General features: G+C 34.8%; 1 protein-coding gene across 1 annotated transcript in view; it reads left to right on the top strand.

Moving 5' to 3' along the window:
* LOC118767376 (transmembrane protein FAM155A-like) overlaps positions 1-24542 on the top strand; it is a 303047-nt gene extending 278505 nt beyond the window's left edge. The window contains exon 2 of the mRNA XM_036511827.1: positions 24468-24542. Within this exon, the coding sequence (XP_036367720.1) occupies positions 24468-24500 (33 nt within the window). The 3' untranslated portion in view covers positions 24501-24542. The remainder of the gene's footprint in view (positions 1-24467) is intronic.
* The last annotated feature ends 1469 nt before the right edge of the window (positions 24543-26011 follow it).

Here is a 26011-nt window from a genome sequence, read left to right as displayed (position 1 = left end):
ATTTTAGCCTTTATAGGTATTTTAATATGTTGCAACTTTTGATGAAATTTTTTTCTGAAAAAATTTTATCGTATATTAGTAGTATATATACGTGAAGAAAATGGATGTAAATAACGAGAAATTTGTTGTTTTCACTGGTATGTCTTTAATTTAATTAATTAACAAAGAAGAAAGTAGCATTTACGATTGTTTCAATTTACTAGTTTTAGTAAACGTCTTCAGAATGCGGAAAATAAATTAATACATCGGTAATGGTAATAAAGTCAAATTTTGTTAGTCTTACATTATATTATGTTCTTAAGTTGATTATTCTGCTGGGGAGTGGATTTCATTGTAGTAGATTGGTTAGTTTATGGTTCCGCTGGGAAATTAAAGTGGGGTGTACAATGGGTATAAGAGGAATTAGGTGTTGTGTGTAAGAGAGAATACTGTGCTGGTTTGGTCTGGTGATGTGTATGGGTGAGGCCAACAGTGTAGAGAAGTGCTGAGCTATAAGTGTGGAGGGTGCCTATTGAAGGGGTAGACCCAGGAGATGTGGGATGAAGTGGTGAGAAAGATCTTCCGATGCTGGGCCTCATGGTGGAAATGACAAGGGATTGAAAGATGTGGCAGTTTGCTACACTTGAGAGGATACGTCATGCTAAGTAAAATCACTGTATTCCAAACATACAGGCTTGTCCTTTCGGGTGTCAGTGGCACATAAATGGCACCTGTGCCAGTGTCACATAAAAATTGCTGGTGCTGCTGGTGGCACATAAGAAGCACCCAGCACACTCGGTTAAGTGGTTGGTGTTAGGAAGGCATGCACCCACAGAAACCATGCCACAACAGACAATTGGTGTCTGGGAGGTCCCTGCTAATCAGCTTCCTGTCAAACTGTCCGACCCATACCAGCATGGAAACCTGACATTAAATGATGTTGATGATTATATATACAACAAAAATACATATATGGAGAAATTCATCTCTTTAATTATAGAATTCATCTTACACTGCCAACAATTGTTTCTGTTCTATAACTATATTAAGATACAAAAAATATCATTGAACTTAATATCTCCAGAAATACATGTTAGCACAATACACGTGTTTTTGTTGCATAATACTTTGAATTTACCAAAATTCTTCCAAAGGATATTTGAATCAACTCGTCAAACACAGGGAATTACTTTGGATGTGTATTCTACATGCATTTATTGGTGTTTGATTGTTGGGTATAATTAACCAAATTCAATTTAAAAACTGAGATATTTGCCTGGATCTTTTAATCCCTTTTTATTCTTCTTATTCATCATCATCATCATCAGCATTTAACGTCTGCCTTCCATACAGGCATGGGCTGGATGGTTTGACTGAGAACTGGCAAGCCGGGAGGCTGCAACCAGTTTCTAATCTGGTTTAGCAAGTTTATATATATATCTATATATATATATATATATATATATATATTATATATACATACTATATATATATATATATATATAGATATATACATACATACATATATATAATATATACTATATATATATATATATACATACATACATATATTATATATATATATATTATATAACATACTACATATATATATATATATCTATAAAACAATTGCAGCGTAACGTATCTATAATGACTCCTGGAAACAGCTGTAAGCCAATTTACTCCTATAAAGGATGAATATGTAATGGCTATTAATTATACTTGGTTTTTATATATATATTATATATATATAAGAGAGAGAGAGAGAGAAGAGAAGGAAGATGGGAAAGAAAGGAAAACTGACAGAGAAAGAGAGAAGCAATGAGATAGGCAGAGAGAGAGAGAGAATAAGAGAGAGAAATCAGGAAATAACCTAGTTTTTCTGATTTACTTCTCTACAGTTGTTGATGCAATTTTATGTGCAACAGTATGCTACATGTGCATGTAATTGAATGGGATTGTTTTCTTCTTCATTTACTAGTTTGAATCAGTGAAACATGTCAACACCAGGGAAACATTCTGCTCTAAGGACACGTTTTTGTTTGTATTGAACCCAATATATTTTTTATCACCTTCCTACAACACACTGTTAACAAACCAGTAATTAATTTAATTAAACTAAATGCCATCAGCATGGACACATTAAAGCTCAGATGTGTGGCAACTGACTTGGTAGACACCCACAAGAGTATCCACCCTCTTTCCAACCACAACCTTGGGCACCTTTTTGAATTCCATACGTCTAACACTCATGGACATGCTTACAGAATCAAAAATCAACACGACATCTATAACTTTCAGGAACATTTTTTTACGCTCAAAATTGTTGGAGCATGGAATAAACTATGCCCATCATAGTCTAAACATAGAGAGGAAAAACAAAGACAGACAAAGAGATTAAGTCGATTAAATCAACCCCAGTGCATAACTGGTACTTATTTAATCGACCCCAAGAGGATGAAAGGGAAAGTCGACCTCAGCGGAATTTGAACTCAGAACATAACGGCAGATGAAATACCTATTTCTTTATTACCCACAAGGGGCTAAACATAGAGGGGACAAACAAGGACAGACATAGGTATTAAGTCGATTACATCGACCCCAGTGCGTAACTGGTACTTAATTTATCGACCCGAAAGGATGAAACGCAAAGTCGACCTCGGTGGAATTTGAACTCACAACGTAACGCAGACGAAATACCGCTAAGCATTTCACCTACATGCTAACGATCCTGCCTCTCCTAACATATTGTTATATTGTTATGCATGCAATCAAATCAACAATCCTTGAAGAAAAAAAAAACATACACTCTCCCACCTGAAAAAAAAATATCAAGCAATTTTGTCATAAATTTCAATATCAAATGCAGAAATTATTGAAAGAATCATAAAATCAAATTGAAATTCTTCCTCACATATATGGTAAACAGTTCCAAACACTTAAGTTGAAATGTTTTCCATTTATACCATTCTTTGTTTTTTTTGTTTTTGTTTTTGTTTTTTTTTGTTATTTTCTTTCTGATGTTTCATATTTTTATGATAAATCATAAATTGTTTATAACTGATAGAATCCATAAATTTACATAAATTTTGAGTTGATGGATTTCATAGTATGTTGTCACTAAATCATTATTCTCTGAACACTTGGCAACATGCAACATACATCATCATGATGTATTTACTAAACTTCCAATAACATTCTGTAACTCAAGTGCTGTTTCAATTCCAGAAATGTTATTCCTAAAGGGGGTTCTAAGATATTTCTCACTGTTGCACTAGACTGCCTCATTGCATTGTTACGGAATCAGATCCTGTTTTCTAGTTCAGTGTTTCTCAAACTATCTGATGTGGCATACCAGCAGTTCCCACCACCAGGGACCATTAATATTTCTTAGCAGTATTAATTTATACCAGAAACAATATATATAACGAAGCAGTGGCTTGTTGCCAACATACTGTAGCAGTCACGGGAAACGGAAGAATGCTACTGCTATTTAGCCCCCCAAACACCGTTTCTAGTTGGCTATGCAACACAAGCATTCTATGCCCTTAAGTTTTCAAACAGGGGAGATAAGCACCTCCACCCAACAAAGCCAACAGCCAGACACTAGTTTCTGGTAAATTCCCTTCATCAGTCTGGAGTAGCTTGGCCTTATAATGAATATAATAAAAGTTGGTGAGTACCAAGCTCCACCAGTCAACTGCTGTGCATAAGGTGAAATTACTGAAATTATGCTATCGTTTCTTTTTTTCTGGAAACTCACTGTGTACTGGTGCCTGATGGTTGACGGACTGGCGCCAGTCTGCAGACCACCCTTTGAGTAGCACTGGTCTAGTTGACCCAGCCAGAGTTGGTCAAGTTCTAGTTTGCATCTCAGTAGCAGCAGCAAACCACTGCTTGGCCTCTCTTTATATTATATCACCAAGTAATGTTGCTTGTTTGCTTTTATTCTGTGATTTCAAGGTGAGAATGCACACACACACGCATACACACAAAAACACATACACATGCAAAAACACCCACATGCACATAAACACGCAAATGCATAAACACACATACACACGAATATACACAGACGCACGAACACAGATGCACAAAAAACACACACACATAAAAAACTCACACAAACACACATTCACACACACATAAACACTCGCACAAACACACTCACACACATAAACACACACACACACACAAACACACTCACACACCCATAAACACACAGACACATATGAACACACATACACACACACACATCTCAGCATTTAAGGTCTCTATTTCTATCTAGCATGCGTTTGATGGTTTCACCGGATTCATCAACCTGAAGCTGCATTGGTCTATAAGCATTTACCTTTTACTTGTTCCAGTCATTTGATTGTGGCCATGCAGGAGCAGCACCTTTAGTCGAACAAATCGAGCCCAGGGCTTATTCTTAGTAAGCCTAGTACTTATTCTATCGCTCTCTTTTGCTGAACCTCTTAGTCATGGGGACATAAACACACCAACATTGGATGTCAATCGATGGTGGGAGGACAACGATATACACACACAAACACACAACACACATACACACACACAACACACACACACACACAACACACTCACACACCCATAAACACACAGACACATATGAACACACATACACACACACACATCTCAGCATTTAAGGTCTCTATTCTATCCTAGCATGCGTTTGATGGTTTCACCGGATTCAATCAACCTGAAGGCTGCATTGGTCTATAAGCATTTACCTTTTACTTGTTCCAGTCATTTGATTGTGGCCATGCAGGAGCAGCACCTTTAGTCGAACAAATCGAGCCCAGGGCTTATTCTTAGTAAGCCTAGTACTTATTCTATCGCTCTCTTTTGCTGAACCTCTTAGTCATGGGGACATAAACACACCAACATTGGATGTCAATCGATGGTGGGAGGACAACGATATATACACACACACACACACACACATACACACACACACACACACACACACACACACACACATATATCTGACAGGCTTCTTTCAGTTTCCGCCTGCCAAATCCACCCACATAGCTTTGGTCAGCCCGAAGCTAGAATAGAAGACACTTGCTCAAGGTGCCACACAGTGGGACTGAACCTGGAACCATGTGGTTTGGAAGCAAGCTTCTTACACACAGCAATGCTGTGCCTATATTTATTTTTCTCTCATTTTTTGTAAAGCCTGGTACTTACTCTATTGGTCTCTTTTGCGGAACTGCTAAGCTACAGGGACATAAACACACCAACATTGGTTGTCAAGTGGTAGTGCAGAGAGACACATACACAAAGACACACACACACACACACATGAGTGGCTCCTTTTCAGTTTTTATGCACCAAATCCACTCACAAGGCTTTGGTTGACCAGAGGCTACAGTAACACGCATATACACATGCCAAAGGCACCATGCAGTGGAACTGAACCCACGACCATGTGCTTCATCAGCGAAAACAAACTTACCACACTGCTACGCCTGCCCCTACATCTCAACGTGCAAATTAAACTGAAGCAGGCAAGCATGAGTGCTGATCTGTATATGAAACACTGACGCTGGAATCAAAACATGCGCATTTCTATGAGGCATAACACAGTTGACACGTTAATATATAAATAAATATTGTGACAGGTTTCAGCTTTAACACTTAATCTCTGTTTATATTAAGATCTCGATATGTAAATGATTTATGCCCTGTGATTAGAATGATGACAATTGAGCTCACGGGAATCTAGAATGGTCAATCAAGGTATTTAGATTTCTCTATTATTTAGCAATTTTATAGAAATCTTGGTGCTGGTATTCCCAGATGCATAAATCCCCCAAATGTTTGTGTGTGCATGTGGGTTATATATATATATATATATATATATATATTTGCATATGCACATATTGCATAATCTATGTGTATATATATATATATAATATATACACATACATACACACATAATATACGCACATACATTTACATACATGGATGTGGATATATATATATATATATATATATATATATATATATATATATCTGTAAATATATAAATTTATATTTTTTCATTTATATATGCATGCCTCTGTGTGTGTGTGTCTGTGAGTATATATATATATATATATATATATATATATTATATATTTATATATGTATATATATATAATATATATATATATTAACGCACACATGCATGTGAATATATACACACATACATATATATGTCTGTAAATATATAATTTCATATATATTTCATTTATATATGTGTGCCTCTGTGTGTGTGTACACACACACACACACACATATATACATATACACACACACACACATATATACACATATATATGTATGTATACACAAGTATATGTATGTGTGCTGCAATGGAAGTGACAGAAGACATCAGACCGTTCAGTTTCTAAGAAAACCTAAATTATCAACAGACTGGAATCGATAATGTTTGCTTCATGCTTCATGCTTGACGACGCAGGATTTTCTTAATTCTAGACTGAGGAACTAAATTATAGCCGACCGAAATTACCAGAAAGCACCGCCAGTTAGCCAGTCCGTCAATCAGCCAGTCGAGAGATGGAAGAGGCAAGAAGTGAATAAGCACAGCTAATGAAGATTAAGAGTTACGGTGTGGCGGAGCCTTAAGCAATGATGGAAGAGGATGTGTGTGTGTTTATGTGTATGTGTGTGTATGTGTGTTTGCGTGTGTTTGTGTGTGTATATATGTGTGTGTGTTTGTGTGTGTATATATGTGTGTGTGTTTGTGTGTGTATATATGTGTATGTGTTTGTGTGTGTATATATGTGTGTTTGTGTGTGTATATATGTGTGTGTGTTTGTGTGTGTATATATGTGTGTGTGTTTGTGTGTGTATATATGTGTGTGTGTTTGTGTGTGTATATATGTGTGTGTGTGTTTGTGTGTGTATATATGTGTATGTGTTTGTGTGTGTATATATGTGTGTTTGTGTGTGTATATATGTGTGTGTGTGTTTGTGTGTGTATATATGTGTGTGTGTTTGTGTGTGTATATATGCGTGTGTGTTTATGTGTGTGTATATATGTGTGTGTGTTTGTGTGTGCATGTATGTGTTTGTGTGTCTGTATGCATATTTGTGCATATGTGTGTGTGTTTATGTGTGTATGTATGTGTATGTGCGTGTATGTGTCTATGTGTATGTATATGTGTCGGTTTCTATGCATATACATACATACACATATATATATGGGTGTGTGTGTGTGTGTATGCATATATAGTCATCTACTTATTCTACTTAATATAAATAACTGCTTCTGTTGCATATAACAGATAGTTATGTTTGTGTGTGTGTGTGTGTGTGTGTGTGTACCGGGTGCGTCTGTATTATGCAAAAATGAAAATAACACTGACATCTCATTTTAACAGATATAATTACCAAAATTACATAAAAATATCTTGAAATACTAAAGAGTAAATTTATTCAATAAAATCGTCATTGGCTTCAACCACAGCCTCTAGACGACTTTGAAATCTCCTGCAACTCTTCTGGAGGGTCTCTTTGTTTCAGTTGGTGAATACTGCTATAATCCATGCCTTCAGTTCATTTTTGGTTGTTACAAGGAATTTTATTGGTCTCTTGCTCAACTGTGCCCCACACATAATAATGAAGAGGGTTGCAGTCTGGAGAATTAGGTGGCCAGATGTTAGGGATGATGTGGTTGCTGAAATTGTCTGACAGTCATGACTGGGTTCTCCTGCTTGTGTGGCTTGGTGCAGAGTCCTGTTGCCAGACATAGGGTCTTCCAGCAGCCACCCTCTTGACCCAGGGCAGCACTACCTTCTCCGGGCACTTGATGTAAGCAGCCGTGTTGAGTGTTAGACTGTGTGGGAAGATGAATGGAGGCATAACATTGCCATCACTAGTGATCACTGCAAACACCATGATGTTGACTGGATGTTTGATTTTTATCACTCTCAGTACATGTCCTCAGATTACACTGTCCTCTGATGGACACCCAAAGGTTCAGAAATATTCATATTGGAGCCTCCAATGTGAATGCCAAGCAGTACAGCATGTTGTTTCTAAATTTCTGGCAGGGTGAATTGTGTCACATTGCTGTTTATCTCACAGACGGTGCCCAACTGACCCTACTATTCTGTGTAGTTGAGAAAATCAAAAACAAACAATGCACAAACACGAAATCAAAGATATAAAATGGTGACATTTTACCCATCGCATCTTGTATGTATATACATGTGTGTATATATATATATATATATATATATATATATATATCTATATATATATATATATATATATATATTATATATATATATATATATATATCAAAAATAAGGGTGAAAAAATTGGATATTAATTTAATAACATCAAGTTAACACCAAGTGGTTTAGCACATAAAAACTGGGATACAGTAAAAATTAGTACACAAATATAAGAGAGGGTCCACTATGTGGATGCTCTTGTGCTAAAAATAGATCCGCAATGGTCTCAACCACCAAGAATTGTTCCCAAGGAGAATTAGCATTCTCCTGGGAACAATTCTTGGTGGTTGAGACCATTGCGGATCTATTTTTAGTGCAAGAGTGTCCTCTCTTATATTTGTATATATATATATATATAAAGAGAGAGAGGGAGAGACAGACAGACAGACACACATAAATATACTCCTATACATATATACATAATATATACATATGCATATGAGTGTATATATATGTGTAATGCAAATACATGCAAAAATGATAGAGATAGGGATAAAGGCAGCTCATGCAAGAAAATGAAGGAAATATTATACATATGTATTCACATGCGTACATACGTGTATATACATATGTCTGTATGTAAAATGAAGTGTATCAATAGGAGAGGTTGATTAAGTACATTGGTCTGGAGTTATTTCAAGCCGGTGCATGTCTGCTGCAGAACAATGCTATGTTCTGTAGCTGTCTTTTAGAATGCTGGAAATGCGATGATAATTTCATTGATTTTCTCTTGGAATATCATTTGGCATAATTCTTCATTCCCAAAACCACCACCGCCATCACCGCCACCATCACCACCAGGAACATCGAAGATAAAACATGAGTCTGGAAATTCTTATTATTATGGCAAGAGTCTTTCACCCTTTTGTTACCATTTTTCTTTTGAAATGTGCTGCTGTTGTTTCAATTAATTTTTAAAATAATGAAGAATTTAGTAAAATAACTCTGTTTAATCTGGTTTTTGGAACATAAATTAACATGAAAAGTTTGATGGAATTTATTCATTTAGATCGTTTTAAAACAGGAAATTTCTATCATAAAACTAGTGGAAGTTCCAGGAAGTTGGTATCAAAAGAATTAATAAAATTAGAAGTTGGCAAGCAGGGAAACGGAAAGTCTGGTTCAAATGTTTGCCATTCTCTAAATGGAAGAGAAGATTTTGCTTAAAATCTCTCACTTTAAATATTTTGATACCGTCCTGCCTCAAACTGCTTCTGATTCTCTGATAGAAATTCATTGTTTTAAAGTATTCTAAATTAAAACTTCCATCAAAATTTCTTGCTTCTCAATTTCATGCTTCCCAACTACATGGTTCTGGGTTCAATCCCAATGCATGGCATCTTGGGCAAGTGTTTACTACTATAGCATTGGGCCGACCAACGCCATGCAAGTGGATTTGGTAGATGGAAACTGAACGAAGCATGTTGTGTGTGCATGTGTGTATGTGTGTTTGTCCCCCCCCCCCATCACTGCTTGACAACCAGTGTTGGTGTGTTTACATCCCTGTAACTTAACAGTTCTGCAAAAGAGCCTAATAGAATAAATTCTAGACTTAAAAAAGTCCTGGAGTCGATTTGTTCTACTAAAACCCCTCAATGTGATACTCCAGCATGGCCACAGTCAAATGACTGAATCAAATAAAAGAATAAAAGAATTAGTATTCCAGATACTAGATTAATAATAACAAAATTATTTCAATAAATTCTTCATTATTTTCAAAGTTAATTAAAACAAAGAATATTTCAACATAAATACGGTAACAAAAGGGTTAACTACTTCGTTATATTATTGCCATTGAAATTCACTGCCTTTATTTCAATAAATTTGGAAAACAATGAGGAATTTACTAATCTGACTTTGTCATTATTAATCTGGGATTTGGAATATAAATTAACAAGAATTTTTGATGGACAGTTTTAATTCAGAACACTTTAAAACAAGGAAATTGTGTCATGGAACCTGTGGTGATTCCAAGTATGTTGATATCAAAAGGCTTAAGCAAATGACAGTTTAATTCTCAGCCAAAATAAAATGTATATTCAGCTAGACTCATTAACCGTTGGATTACTCTCTCAAATGTAATACTTATTTATGCGCATTGGTATGACTTAACCATTTAATCACGCATTATCTTGTAGCTCTGAGATTTCAATGATGTGGCCATTTATATTTTACAATGATATTGTTGGATTGGTGTAAGAGGCCCGATGTGGCCAGTTTGGACATAAAACTGGTAGAATCTTTGAGCCAGATCTGGCCAATTTACATGCTAAATGATTAACCGCAATCCTATCTTATTGGTGTCGCTCAACTTTTTTAAATAACCCCTATGTTAAAGAATACTAAAAATAATTCTTAGTTTCCCTGCCTTAAGAACAGTCTTATCTTTTTGAAATACAACTCTGGTAAAGGAAGAACTAACTGCTTTTTTTCTTTTACTGTTTTTACAAGCTGGATGAAGCAGTTCTTTTTAAGTGGTTCAGAACATAAGCAGTGACCCTAGCTTTTAGCACACTAGAGCCAGCCCTATTCATTTTTCAACGACATCTTCCAATTCTACTTCTGTTGTTCTGTTACCACTTTTTGCACAATGTATAAGAAGTGATGGCAGATTCTATGTATAATTCTTTTTAATTTTGACCCAAGGCCAATCACTTTGAAGGCAGGAGAACAAGCTGATTGTATCGACCCCAGTAAAACACTGCCACTTTATTTCATAGACCACAAAAGGATGATGGGCAAAATCAGTTTCAGCAGGATTTGAACTCATAATATAAAGATTTCTTGTAGAAATCCTGCTTCGTACTTTGGTCCCATACACTAATGATTCTGCTAGCTCACCACATTACAGGCATAAAAAACAGCTTTTTGGTGCAAGTGCAGTCAGTTGAAAACCCCGCTTACCAGATGCCAGTAGGTTTCAGGGTTCATCAAGGGAGACCATGCATCATTCAGCAGCCTCGCAATGCACCGGCCCCTACCTACTGTTGTGAGACCCCACCTACTCTTTTGACTGATAAGTTCATTTCAGGATCATCACCTCTCCAGCCAAGTTTCGTCATTCCTCTTTAGCCATATCCAAAAATCGTTTCTTAAGTTTCTTAATTCTGGTTCTCCAAATCTCTGCTCTTTCTCCTTACTTTGTGGAACTGGTTTCAGTAACTGTATCCTTTAGAAGAGAGCAAAGAATCGGGAACAGGGGGTGCAGGGAGTATACTTGCATCCCTCAATTTTGTTTTTATAGGGTGAGAGATTTGGGTTGAGAGTTTTGGGGTGGGAGTTTTGGGGTCTGAGTTTTGGGTGGTGAAAGCTTTGGAGTGGGAGTTTTGGGTGGTGAGAGTTTTGGGGTGGGAGTTTTGGGTGGTGAGAGTTTTGGGGTGGGAGTTTTGGGTGGTGAGAGTTTTGGGGTGGGAGTTTTGGGTGGTGAGAGTTTTGGGGTGGGAGTTTTGGGGTGAGAGTTTTGGGGTGGGAGTTTTGGGTGGTGAAAGTTTTGGGGTGGGAGTTTTGGGGGTGAGAGTTTTGGGGTCTGAGTTTTGGGTGGTGAGAGTTTTGGGGTGGGAGTTTTGGGTGGTGGGAGTTTTGGGGTGAGCAGTGAATACACTTTGAACATCCTGGGTTTGCAAATCTTATCAGCTTAGCAAATTTCATTTGTGCACCTATAGAAAGGAGTAGTGGTAGATGAACATTCTAATACAAGAATGGTTGGAGTGCATGACAGAAGCGCAGCCTCAACCAGAAAAAGATATTGGTATTAATATTAGTCTGAGATAGAAGAATTGTACTTTACTTAGGTTGATAAAATACTCTTGACAGAGAAGGCATTCATGTAACGATTCTGCTTTGATGTGTTGCCCTAATTTGAAATCAATAGAAATAACTAAATATATTCACACATACACACACACACACATATAGAGTCTCAAATATAAGGCAAATTTACATACATAGACATGCAGACAGATACATATATATATATATACAAACACCATCATACATGCATATATATAAATATGCCAATACATGTGAAAACAGCATATGTGTGTATATATACATGTGTGTGTGTGAGTGTTTTTATACATAAATGTGATGTGTATATATTTCTATATATGTGTGTGTTTGTATACATACACACACACATATGCATCAATATGAATATAAATACCCTCATATATTGCATATGCATATATATTCAAATACGTGTTTGTATCTCTCTCTCTCTCTAATATATATATATATATATATATGTTATATATATATATATACATAAATATATATATATATAATATATATGTTTATATATATATATGTAATATATATATATATGTTTATATATATATATATATATATATATATATATATATATATTATATATATAATATATATAATATATATATATATATATATTATATATATACATAATACATGTTGATATGTGGACATATGCACAAAAATATGTATTGAATATAAAACCTCCTTGTTCAGTGGTTTATCAAGTGGAAGACATTTTATAGTTTCTGCATCATTGAAGTAACATATGACATCTCCCTAATCTGTATACACATGTGAGTGTGTGTGTGTGTGTGGATATGATAAAGAGAGGAGAGAGAGCATGAGATACATTGTGAAACAGGTATTATATACTCACTATTGCTATAGTGCAACACATATTTATATATTCATGTTTATGTATATATGTGCATGTGTATGTATCTGTATTGGTATGTTTATGTATGTATATGTTATTGCTTTCTTTTCCTTGCTTCAGTCATTTGACTGTGGCCATGCGGGAGCACTGTCTTAAAGTGTTTTTAGTCGAATGAATCGAACCCTGGACTTCTTATTTTTCTAAGCCTAGTATTTATTCTATCGGTCCCTTTTGCCAAACTGCTAAGTTATGGGAATGTAAACACACCAACACTGGTTGTCAATTGGTGGTGGGGGACAAAAACAGACAGAAAGACACATTCATATATATATATATCATCATCATCATCATCATCATCATCATCATTTAACGTCCGCTTTCCATGCTAGCCTGGGTTGGACGATTTTGACTGTGGGCTGCGAACCAGATGGCTGCACCAGATGGCTGCACCAGACTCCAATCTGATCGAGCGAGGTCATTGCCATTACCGCCTGACTGGCCCCTGTGCCAGTGGCACGTAAGAAGCACCCACTACACTCTCGGAGTATATACATATGATGGGCTTCTTTCAGTTTCCATCTACTACCAAATCTACTCACAAGGCTTTAGTCAGCCCAAGACTATAGTAGATGATGCAATGTACCACACAATGGTACTGAACCCAGAACCAAGTGGTTGCAAAGCATATTTCTCTTACCACACAGTCATACCTGCACCTATATATGTATTCATACACTGAAGTTTATAATTCTTATGTCTGCATATGCACATACACACACACAAATACACACATACACACACACACACACACACCACACACACACACATATATATATATATATATATATATAGTTAATCCAAACATGTAAACAAAACAACGCGAGGACGTGGAACAAATATAGTATTATTGGACGCTCAGGAAGGAAGGGAAGAAAGAGGGCTTAACGTTTCGAGTGGAGCTCTTCGTCAGAAACATAGGAAAAGGAAAGATCCAGAGAAGGGAAGACAGAGGAAAGAAAATCGCCAACAGTACACACGCGGTCACATTTTGAAATATATATAATTATTAAAGAGGACAACAGACGTTAAGGCAAGGCAAACATCTCAAGTCATATACATTATTATTATTATTATTATTGGAAAAAAAATTTCAAGTCTTACAGCTGTTTCTGGTGTATCCCTGAATATTGGATATTCCGTCTTCAGAGACAAATAAGGAAAAATAGGGAAAATGAGAAGGGAATATATTAATGGAATGACAACATAGAGGAAGGGAGTAATGGAATGAGGAGAAGAGTGAGAAGAAAAAAGAAGCATAAAAGTTCATATATATATATCATCATCATTTAACATCCGCCTTCCATGCTGGCATGGGTTGAACTGCTTAGCAGGAACTGGAGGGGCAGAAGACTGCACAAGACTTTTGTATCTGTTTTGGCAAGTTTTTTACAGCTGGTTGCCCTTCCTAACACTAACCACTCAACAGAGTGGACTGAGTGTTTTTATCTGGTACCAGCAAAGGTGAAGTGAGTTTTGGAATGGTTTCTTTCAGCTGGAAGCCCTTCCGAATGCCAACCACTTCACAGTGTGGACGGGATGCTGGCAGGGTCACCAAGTAACTTGGAAGACAAAGAATTTTGAGAGGGGAGGGGGGCAGTGGGGAAGGGGACCTTGTGTCAGATGTGTATATATATTAATTATATAAAGATAATTAAATATAGAGATATTCTATTGACATTCAATAATTACAATATTACATGAAACACTATGAATATAATATACAACATAACATAATATTATATAAATAATTATAAAAACCATAAAAGGCCAATATAATATTATGTTATATATTATATTCATAGTAATTCATGGAATATTGTAATATAAATAAATTATTGAATGTCAATAGAATATCTCTAAATTTAATTTAACTTTATTATTGAATTATACAAATATTTATATGGTATCCAACAGAAGTAACAGAATTGAATGTTTAACACACCCCTTTGAAGGATTTCTTTTCCTCAGTTTGTTATTATTAATTATATATGTTAATTATTAACGATTGCATCAGTATTGATACCAAATGGTAATCTTTCTATCCAGTTTAACATGGATGTCTTGTCAGAACACTGAATATTGCCTTATAAGCCTCAGGAGATCCTCTCATTTTGGTGTCTGGTGCATAAAACACACTCGTCTGCTACAATCTTTGTGAGGGATTTTATGCACCAAGACATTAAGACATGAAGTGGGTTCAAAAACTGGTGTTTTGTGGAACTATGCAGACACATGCCTTCCTTGTATTATAAAATTGTGGATGGGATTAGCTGGAAAGAGAATCACAGAGGTGTTGATGAAGTGTCCATGCATACTCACAAGATGTGAGAAAGTGGGCATAAGAGAGAATAGGGGCAGTATGTATAATACACACATACATACACTCACACACGTGTGTATGTATAAGTGCATTTGTGTGCATGCATGCATATATATATATATATATATATATATATAAAGGGAAAGTTTACGAAAATAAACAAAAGACGAAAGCAGGTAGAGTACAAACAAACAAATGTATTAGTATAGCGCTCAGGAATAGAAAAAGTCTTTTACCTTTCGAGCCTACACTCTTCAACAGAAAGATACACGGAAAAAAACAAGGAGAGAAAACAAAATGCATGTAGGAGCTAACGATCTATCATGGCGTCCTGACTTCGGACAGTGGTCAGACGCAAGAGGGACAGTAGGGGAGATAACAGGGTCAAGTGACTTCCAATACGAAGGTGCCCCCAACACAAAGGTGTGTGTGTGTATAAGAGAGTGTGTATGTGTGTGTGAAAGAGGGCTAGTGGTCTGGACGTGTGTGTCTATGTATGTGTGGGTGTGGATGTATATATGCACATACAGGTCTTTATCTCTATGCACACATTCGCAGCTTTCAAACCAACATAGATTAACATGTTTGTCTCACTGAGTGTAAGATATAAACGGGGGGTGGGGTGAAGAAAATACGAAATATATGAAATAAGAAAATAACCAACATAAACACTCATGTACCACTCCTTATATATATAAGCTTGTAAGTATATATATATATATATATATATATATATATATATATATATTTGTATATCTATATATATATGTGTGTCTGTATATATATGCTTGTGCATATATATGTATATATATATATATATATATATATATACATATATATGCATACACACACACACACATATATATATGTGAATGTATGCTTCTCTCTGTGTGTATACACACATACATACATGTATATATACATATATGCATGTATGTGTGTGTGTGTGTATATATATATATATATATATATATATATATATATATATGTATATATGTATGTATGTATATATGTGTATACACACACATTTGTATTTATGGAAAAGTATTTTATGAAAATTAATTTTTAGTATTCCATTGCAAGTATGCTATTTGATGTAAACAACCATTTTATAAAACTAAATTGTTATGACGCCTCCCTCCTTTCCTGTTCTCTCCCCCTCCACAATCTCCCCCTCAGTATATCTCCACCCTTCTCCTACTCCTTTTCCTCCTTTTTATTTAAATCACCTTTATATTAATATATAAATATTTTTTTTACATTTTATCTTGACATTTATTTATTTAACTATTTTATTTTTGCAGTGGGTGTCTTCGAATGATTAGCTGTGACTGACTTATTACTATTATTGTTATTATTATTATCATCATTGTTGATGATTTTGTTGTTGTTGTTGTTGTTGTTGTTATTGTCAATATTTTATTATTTGTTACTATGTTATTATTGTTATTATTACTTTTTTAATTTTATCATGAAATTATGAAATTGACTTGTAAACATGTTAAATGGTTTTAAAATTCATTTTTGTCATAATAGAGACACCTGGATTTATTTAATGTAATCAACAATCACATTTATAATAATAATAATAATAATAACAATAATAATAATAATAATAATAATAATAATAAGAGTAATGGTAATAATAATAATAATAATAATAATAATAAGAGTAATGTTAATAATAATAATGCTAACAATCACGATTATAATAATGTTTATAACAAAGTTTCACACTACCAATAATAATAATGATAATAACAACGTTAATAATGTTAATAATAAAAAATTAATAATAATGCTAACAATAAAGATAATAATAATGTTAATAACTATATTGAGATAATATTATTAATAATAAAAAATTAGTAATAATGCTAACAATAGTATTATTAATAACAATGTTTCATACTACGAATAATAATAATAATAATAATAATAATAATAATAATATAATAATAATAATAAAAATGATGATGATAATGATATTTCATAATACCAATAATAATAATAATAATAATAATAATGATAATAATAGTAATAATAATAATCAGATAGTAAGGAGTTTATATAATGCACAGGAAAGCTTATATTTTTAAGGTGAAAGAGAACTTGAGGTTTGTAAAAATTAACTGGAAACTAAGGAAAAAAAAAAGAAGAAATTTCTTTCCCTGATAAACTGCATTACCCTTCTAATGCCTGGAGATGTTGTTTCACACTTTTAGTTTACATGAGATATCTGGAGATTAGGGTTTTGGGAAAATTTCATAATAATAATAATGGTTATGGTGAGAATGATGGTGATGACAATGATGCTGATGTGGATGAGGTTGATGATAATGTGGTTGATGATGATGACAAGGATAATGATAATAATAATGATGATGGAGATGAGGATGATACTACTAATAATGATATGGTTGATAATGATGATAATATAATAATAATAATAATAATAATAATAATAATAATAATAATAATAATACTATGGATAATAAAAATAGTAATAATTTGCTATTTCTAATATTATTTTAGTGTTTCATATTCTGTACAGCAACACACAATGGAAACACTAAAAGAAGACCAAAAACTGGAAAAACATACTTCTCCTCTCCACCCCACACCCACCCATCCAGTAACAAACCAGAACAGATTAGCTTAAAAAAACATTATCTTAAAATCCCAAACACCTTGAAAATAATGCTGTGCACACCTCAGCAACATACTGATGCACCTGGTGGTGCTGTTGGAATTTGCATGAAATTCCTGGAAATATGATGAGAACAGTGCTTTCTTTATTGGCCACAGGTGCCTCATACACACACATACACACACACAGACACATATACATATATATATAGATACACACACACATGCACACGCATATATATATATATATATATATATATACATACATATGTGGAGGTGCAATGGCCCAGTGGTTAGGGCAGCGGACTCGCGGTTGTAGGATCGCGGTTTCGATTCCTAGACCGGGCGTTGTGTGTGTTTATTGAGCAAAAACACCTACAGCTCCACGAGTCTCTGGCAGGGGGTGGTGGCGATCCTTGCTGTACTCTTTCGCCACAACTTTCTCCCACTCTTTCGTCTGTTGGCCTGCCCGCTTAGCCAGCAGGGTGGCGTCATTTGAAGGCTAAAACAATGCGAAGCGCATTGTGACCAGCGATGTGTAGCAACATCTGATAGCCTGGTTGGTCATGGTGGTGGTGATATATATAAATACACATACATATTCTGTTGTGTCTGGGGAGAGTCATTTTCTTTTAGTGTCTTATAATTTAACACACTCACTAGTAAAATTTCCACTCATTTACTTATTTATTTTTCTAAGATTTTCATTGCATCTTGCAACCTTTTCAATACTCATTGACTCTGTCCGTTATCTGAGTTGCATTCTTTTCGTTTCAAAGAGCCTGCTTTGTCCCTTTTGGAGTCATATTTATTCTACCCAAGGACTTTGAGAAGGGTTCTCTCTCTCTCTTTCTCTCTCTTTGGCACTCCGTCAAACATGTGTATGAGAGAGTGCTGAAAAAGCTCCTTGCTTTAAGAGTATCATAAAAAGCCTGGATAGAGGTTCAATCTTCTGTGTTTTTTTACAGGGTTTAGAAAAACTGAAGGACCACTGCAATAAATGTGTGAATGTGAGAGGGGAATATGTGAATAAAATCATAATTAACTGATAATTTAAATTGATATAAAAGACATGTGTTTTCTTTTACGCAAAGCCAGAAACTTTTCAGCACCCCCTTCTAACATTAATATAGATCTGAGAGAGATTCAGCATGACACAGAATGTGACAAGGCCATCCCATGGAAATACAGATGCTACTCATTTTTGCCAGCTGAGTGAACTGGAGCAAAGTAAAATAAAGTGTCTTGCTCAAGGACCCAACATACTACCAGGAATCGAACACCTGATCCGGTGATCATGAGCTGAATATCCTAGCACTACAAAAATTCATTACAGAAAGCAAACAACTTACCATTACCCTTATCATTGTTATTGTCATCCTCCACATTATTCGTTATAAGCATCAACTAATTTAAATATTAGGAAAATGGTTAGTGATAGGAAATTTAAGCCTTTGAAGTATTATTGTATTACATATATATTTTTTTTTTAAGTAACCAGATAAGTAAATAATTTAAATTGATATAAAAGACTTTGAAAAGAAGAAAGATATGTCTTGGTTCAGTAAAAAAATTAAAATATAATATGAAGAATTAATTTTTTTTTCTTCTTTTATGATGTACTAAACGACAATGGTTTCACTCTTAAAAGATACTAAGTTTAATCTTCGTAATCACCAGAATGTATTTAGCTGGGGAAAATGGAACATTTTTCTTAAAAAAAAAGCAAAATAAAGAAAGAATTTTAACTTTAAAAACATATTGCTGAAAAGAAGACCAGAAAAAAAAAAATTTTACTTCAAAAGTTTATTACTTATTACTTAAAGTTCTGTTTCTTAACTTCTTAACGATAACATAATTAATATAGAAAGTACAAAGAATATAGAAAGTGTGTGTGTGTCTGTGTGTGTGTTTGTGTGCGTGTGTGAGTGTGTGTGTGTGTACAAATGTGTATATGTCTATATAACGTATCTTATATGTGTATATATATATGGTTGTGTGTGTATACACATAACTTATACATAATGTACATGTGTGTATGCATATATCTATATACATACATATATATATATGTGTGTGTGTATGTATGTATTTACATATATGTTATTCACACACACAGATGATTGTATTTAGATTAGTGAAAGACAAGACAATTAGGAAAAACATATGTGCCTCTTATTCCACCAGCCATTTCCAGCATCTACAGAGAGAAAGAATATTTCTTGGAAGACAGTGTACTAAAAAAAAAAAAAGCAGAAAAATATCAATCGAGAGAAGTTGGGGAAGAGAATGGGTGTAAGACATACATTTACTGAACATAGAAAAAAGTCCCTATTTACTGTTCCTTTTATCAGTTTGAAACCGTTTTTATTCATCAAAGATATTTAAACATTAATCTTCGTTTGGTGATCTGTATAGCAGAATGGAAATTTAGTAGAGATGCTTTTTGAAAATTGAAGACAGTTGGCTTGAAACTGTGACATTACTGAAAAAACAAAACACATGACTTACAGTTTAACGAAGTTAAAGAAACAATCATTTAGTTAGGTGGATGTTTAATTAATTGACTAATAATCCTTTCTACTGGGAGGTACAAGGCCTTGAATTTGGGGAAAGAGAGTAAGTCCCCAGTGCATAACTGGTACTTATTTTATCAACCCTGAAAGAACAAAAGGCAAAATTGACCTCAGTGGAATTTGAACTCAGTACATAATGACAGGAAAAATACCGCTACGCATTTCGTCCAGCATGCTAACAATTCTGACTTATAATAAAGGAGTGGAATTGAATAAGTGTGTGTATTAATAATATTGGCATAATGACCCTCCCTAGACATAACAAAATTTGTTTCAAGACACGAATTCACATAAAGAATCTTGCAAACCAGATACAAAAACTGAAAAAAAATTCTTTATAAGACATTGCCATAGGCATGGTGCATGTTATGGCAGTGTGGTAGAGAAGTTTGCTTTCTAATCATAGGGTTTGGGGTTCATTTCCACTATGTATTTTTGTGTATATACATGTATATGTGTGTGTGTGTGTGTGTGTGTGTGTGTGTGTGTGTATATATAGGTATGTGGAAATATCCGTAGACAAAAGGTGTTAAAACACTAGAATCATTTCAGACAGTCCTCTGTTGAGTGATGCAGGTGTTTCAATCTCATTATGCTCCCACCAGTAATAGAAACCAAGCTGGAAATCTTGGCTTCCTCACAGAAAAATCAGTAAATGTCAACAGAAAATAAAATAAGGCATTAAACAACCTTCCTGGGATTAGGGAAAATTAGTTAGGGATTAGGGGAATAAAAAGGAAAGACGTAAACAACATGTGGACTGAGAGAAAAATAATGACTGGAACTTGAATAAACATTTGACCTGATTCATTTGACCTCTGATATAATAGAAAACTTTCAAAGATTGCTTTCTTTGGTTATCTTCAGGCAAGCTCAAAGAATAGGATTTGAGTTCTAAAAAAAGTAGAAACTGGTTTAGTAGAAAACTAAATTATTAAAGTATTTGTTGATTTTGAATATATTTTAATCGATTCCTTAACTTTTTTCTCACCATATTTCTATCGGGATATATTGATTTTGTCTCAATTACTTTTAGAAATAATGAAGAATTTAACCCATTAAGTCCCACTGTCCTATAAATAGGACACTAAATGAGAACATTAAATAAGCTATATCACATTGTCTCAGTGTCCTATTTATAGGACATCGAGTATTTCCATTTCTACTCGAAGTAAAGGAGTTTCAATAATTATTTTTTTCATTTTAACCTATTTTCAATCATCTGTAAAAATTTAAAAGTAATATTCAGAAATTTAAGTACTCTGTGATTTAATGGGTTAATTAAGTAACTGTCATTATTAAACTGATGTTTGGAACATAAATAAATTAACATGAAATTTTGATGGAATGGTTTAATTTAGATCTCTTTAAAAAAAGGAAGTATCTTTGAACTATGCTCAGTTCCAGGCAGACTAGAATCAAAGGGCTTAACCTTTTTTTTTAACAATATTTATGTTGGAATATTCTTTCTTCAATCAATTTTGAAGACAATGAAGAATTTATTAAAATTATTGTTATTGTTAAGTAGGTGTTTGGGACATAAATTAGCATAAAATTATGATGGAAAAGTTTAACCTTGGTCACTTTGCATCGTTGGACCAGAGGTAGTTTTTAGGTAGTTTTAGGTACTTTGGTATTAAAAGATTTAGCCATTTTTGGCTCACATGAATTCATTATGCTCCAGAGGCATCTGGTTTTCAGATGTTGTTATCAGAATTTTAAAAGTGGTGATCAAATGTGTCCAAAGCTCAGATGCAAAGATTTTAAAGAAATGATAACCTTCATTTCAAATTCTTTACTAAATAAATTAGCACTTGTTAACCTTTGGATATTTTCATAGGCCCATCTAATTGCTCTAACATGTCCTTAATGCATGTATAATTAATTAACGATAGAGAAGAGCATCTGCTTAACAAAAAGCACACCCAATCATCAGAAATGGCCCCTTGAGGCAAAAATTATAACTACTCTTTAATAATTCCCGAGAATCAAAGAAAGACAGAAAAAAAGGATTAGCTCAGGGCTACCAAAATGTTGATTATTCATGAAGAAAATGATGAATTTAATTTCTCTATAATTTGTTTCCCACTACCACCTTACCGTTTCCACAATCAATACCCTCCATGACCACCTCTACCCAACCATTGCTAACATTTTCACTAGCAGCTCCACCACTACCAACACCATCGTCGGCATCATGCTCTACCAATTTGTAAATAAATAATCATCAAAGATTGAAATATTCATAGCCTTCTTTTATATAGTATGCTGATTCCTGAATATACCATAATTCAGCTAATCTATCAGGCATTATCTACACAAGAATCAAACTTGTCTTTTTGTTGGATTTTTATTTTTCTTATTTCTGTAGCCATCTTAGAATGGTGTCCCTTCTGTGATTCAGACTTGAGTCATACATAATGAGACATACAAAGTCTTTCGTAGAATTTAGCGCTCCTCCTTGCTATCAGCCCAGTGCCAGGGAATTATTATCTCTTGGCAAGCAAATCTCCTCAAGAAATTATAGTTCATTTATGAAACCATAATTAGCAGATGTGTTTAATTGTCATAATGATAATAGGGTTTGCATGGCATGTCAGCAGCGCTGGGTTTGCTTCATGGTTGTCATTAGAATGGGAAGAAAATTTAATTTCAAATTCATTTTACTGCAAAGGCTTCACTGCTTCTTCTCTCCCAGTCTTTAACCACCCACACACGCACGTGCATGCATGTGTGCACATGCATGCGCATGCATATATATTGATGCTTGTTTTAATGCCAAGTTATAGAAATATATATATATATCAAAAAACCACCATAGGCACAGGTGTGGCTGTGTGGGAAGAAGTTTGCTTCCCAACGACATGGTTCCAGGTTCAATCCCACTGTGTGGCACCTTGGGCAAATGTCTTTTACTATAGCTTTGGGTTGACTAAAGCCTTGAGAGTGGATTTGGTAGATGGAAACTGAAAGAAGCCCCTCATATATATATATATATATATATCATTAATTTAATGTTTGACTCCCATACTGGCATAGTTTTGATGATTTGACAGGTTTTGATGAGGTAGAAGAACTTGTTGTTTTCCAATGTCTGCTTTAGTGTGTTTCTACAATTGGATGCCCTTCTTAACATCAATCATTTCACAAAGTGTAATGGGTGCATTTTCTGTTGCACCAGCATTAGTGATGATCAGCTTGTAACTTGCCAACCTAAAGCCCTCAAGAGGCCCCTATGAATGGACCAAACCAAATATGTTGAGGCAGATTTTTCATGGCCACATGCCCTTGCTATTGCCAAACCTCAATGTAATATTTCCCCCTTTACTTCCTTTGGTGCGCGTTCCTGTGTCTTTCCTTCACCTTTTTTATTGTCTCATTTTACCTGCCAAGATGCTTATGAGTTGTTCAACTTGGTTGTCGAGTCTTTATTCGCTCCATGGGACTTTGTCTCATGCATTTCTTTGACATTTAACCCCGAGAAAAAGGATTATTATTATCATCATCATTATTATTATTATTATTATTATTATTATTATTATTATTATTATTATTAATAATAATAATAATAATAATAATAATAATAATAATAATAATAAGGCAGTGAACTATCAGAATCATTAGCGCACTGGGAGAAATGCTTAGCAGTATTTCGCCTGTCGCTACATTCCAAGTTCAAATTCTGCCGACGTTGACTTTGCCTTTCATCCTTTCAGGATTGATAAATTAAATACCTGTGAAATACTGGGGTTGATGTAACCAACTAGTCTCCACTCAACAAATCTGAGTCTGAGGCCTTGTGTCTCCAGTAGAAAGGATTATCATTATTATTATTATTATTATTATTAATACTATTCTGTATTTTGTAAACGTGCTGTCCACCATTAGATGACATTAGTTGACTTTGATTTAATGTCTAATTATGATTTCATCGATTATATAATGATTGCTTTTGTTCTCTTTTGCAGGTAAGTCCATCCAACATTTGCATTAGTTCTTGAACCAATTCAAAAATCTGTCATCTTTGGACATCTTATATCAGGTATGTGTTTAATTAAAACGTTGCTTTTGTTTTCATCAGATTCAGGAACATATTGATCTATATGTATCGTAAATATACATGTGTCATGTAGGGCTACATTCAATGTAAACCACATAAAGGGTGCCTGCAGACATGTGGCTGCATATAGTCTTCTGAATGAAGTGCTATGCTCAACATGTAGCATAAATGCACATGAAACATGTAGGACTACATTTACTGTAAACCAGAGGTAGGGTACTTGCAGCTTTAGTGCTATCAACATGTAGTGCAGCCATACATGTAACATGTAGGGTTATATTCAGTGTAAGACCAGAGATAGGGTACTTCAGGAAGAAACATAATATTGAAGTGAAATTTGCTCTGCTGGGATATATTTTTTGTTGTTTCAATTAGATTCCCTTCATGCTTTTTTAAAATTAATTTTGAATTTTAGGAACACTTCTTTATATTTCTTTATTAACATTTGAAAATAATTGGTTTAACTAATTACAAAAAATATCAAAATCTGAATTATTGCAACCATTTCACTCTCATCATGCTCTTTCCTCTTCCCTCTCTCATGTCTCCCCACCCTCACCATCACTGTATCATCTTCACTACTCCTGCTACTCATTGACACCCACCCACCCCTCCACTCTTCTGCATCCCTCTCTCATCACCAGCTCATAACTCTGGTGATCCTATTCTTGCTCACAACATCATAAGCAGAAAGTGTAACCTCTCGAAAGAGCTGTTCTTCACTCCTGCTCCAGAGCATCGGCTGCGGGGTCACTCCGAAAAGCTCTATCTGCGACGATTCATCTCAATCGAAGGCGAGGGGCTTTCTTCCCCTACATGGCCTTGCTTTTTGCTTTTTGAGCCAAATTAACTTAACTTAACTTGTCTCATCCTTCCTTCTACCCTACCTTTATAATTTTTTAACTGTACTAGGTGTGAGGAGCCATTCTGATCCCTCCGAAGGAACTTGCACTGCCCTCCCCACATCATAGTAATTCCCTTGTCTCCCCTGTAACCACACCTATCTCAGAGCTTGTAGTTTTACTGTAAGCTGAACAGTAATCTCATTAGAGAAGGTGGCACAAAGAAATAAAAAAAGCTACCCAGTTCCCTCTGTAAAGTGGTTGGAATCAGGAAGGGGGCACCCAGCCATCAAAACCATGCCAAAGTGGACATTGGAACTCAATGCAGTCCTTGGACACATCTGTTCCTGTCAAACCATCCACCCCAAGCCAGCAGGAAACATAGATGTTGAATGATGATGGTAATACTTATGTGTGTGTGTGTGTGTGTGTGTATGTGTTTGGAGGGGAGCTCACAATCGCATGTATATATACTCTTTACTCTTTTACTTGTTTCAGTCATTTGACTGCAGCCATGCTGGAGCACCGCCTTTAGTCGAGCAACTCGACCCCGGGACTTATTCTTTTGTAAGCCCAGTACTTATTCTATTGGTCTCTTTTGCCAAACCGC

Source organism: Octopus sinensis, linkage group LG21 (assembly GCF_006345805.1).
Source record: "Octopus sinensis linkage group LG21, ASM634580v1, whole genome shotgun sequence".
Classification (NCBI taxonomy): domain Eukaryota; kingdom Metazoa; phylum Mollusca; class Cephalopoda; order Octopoda; family Octopodidae; genus Octopus; species Octopus sinensis.
This window is presented reverse-complemented; position numbering and strand designations above follow the sequence as displayed.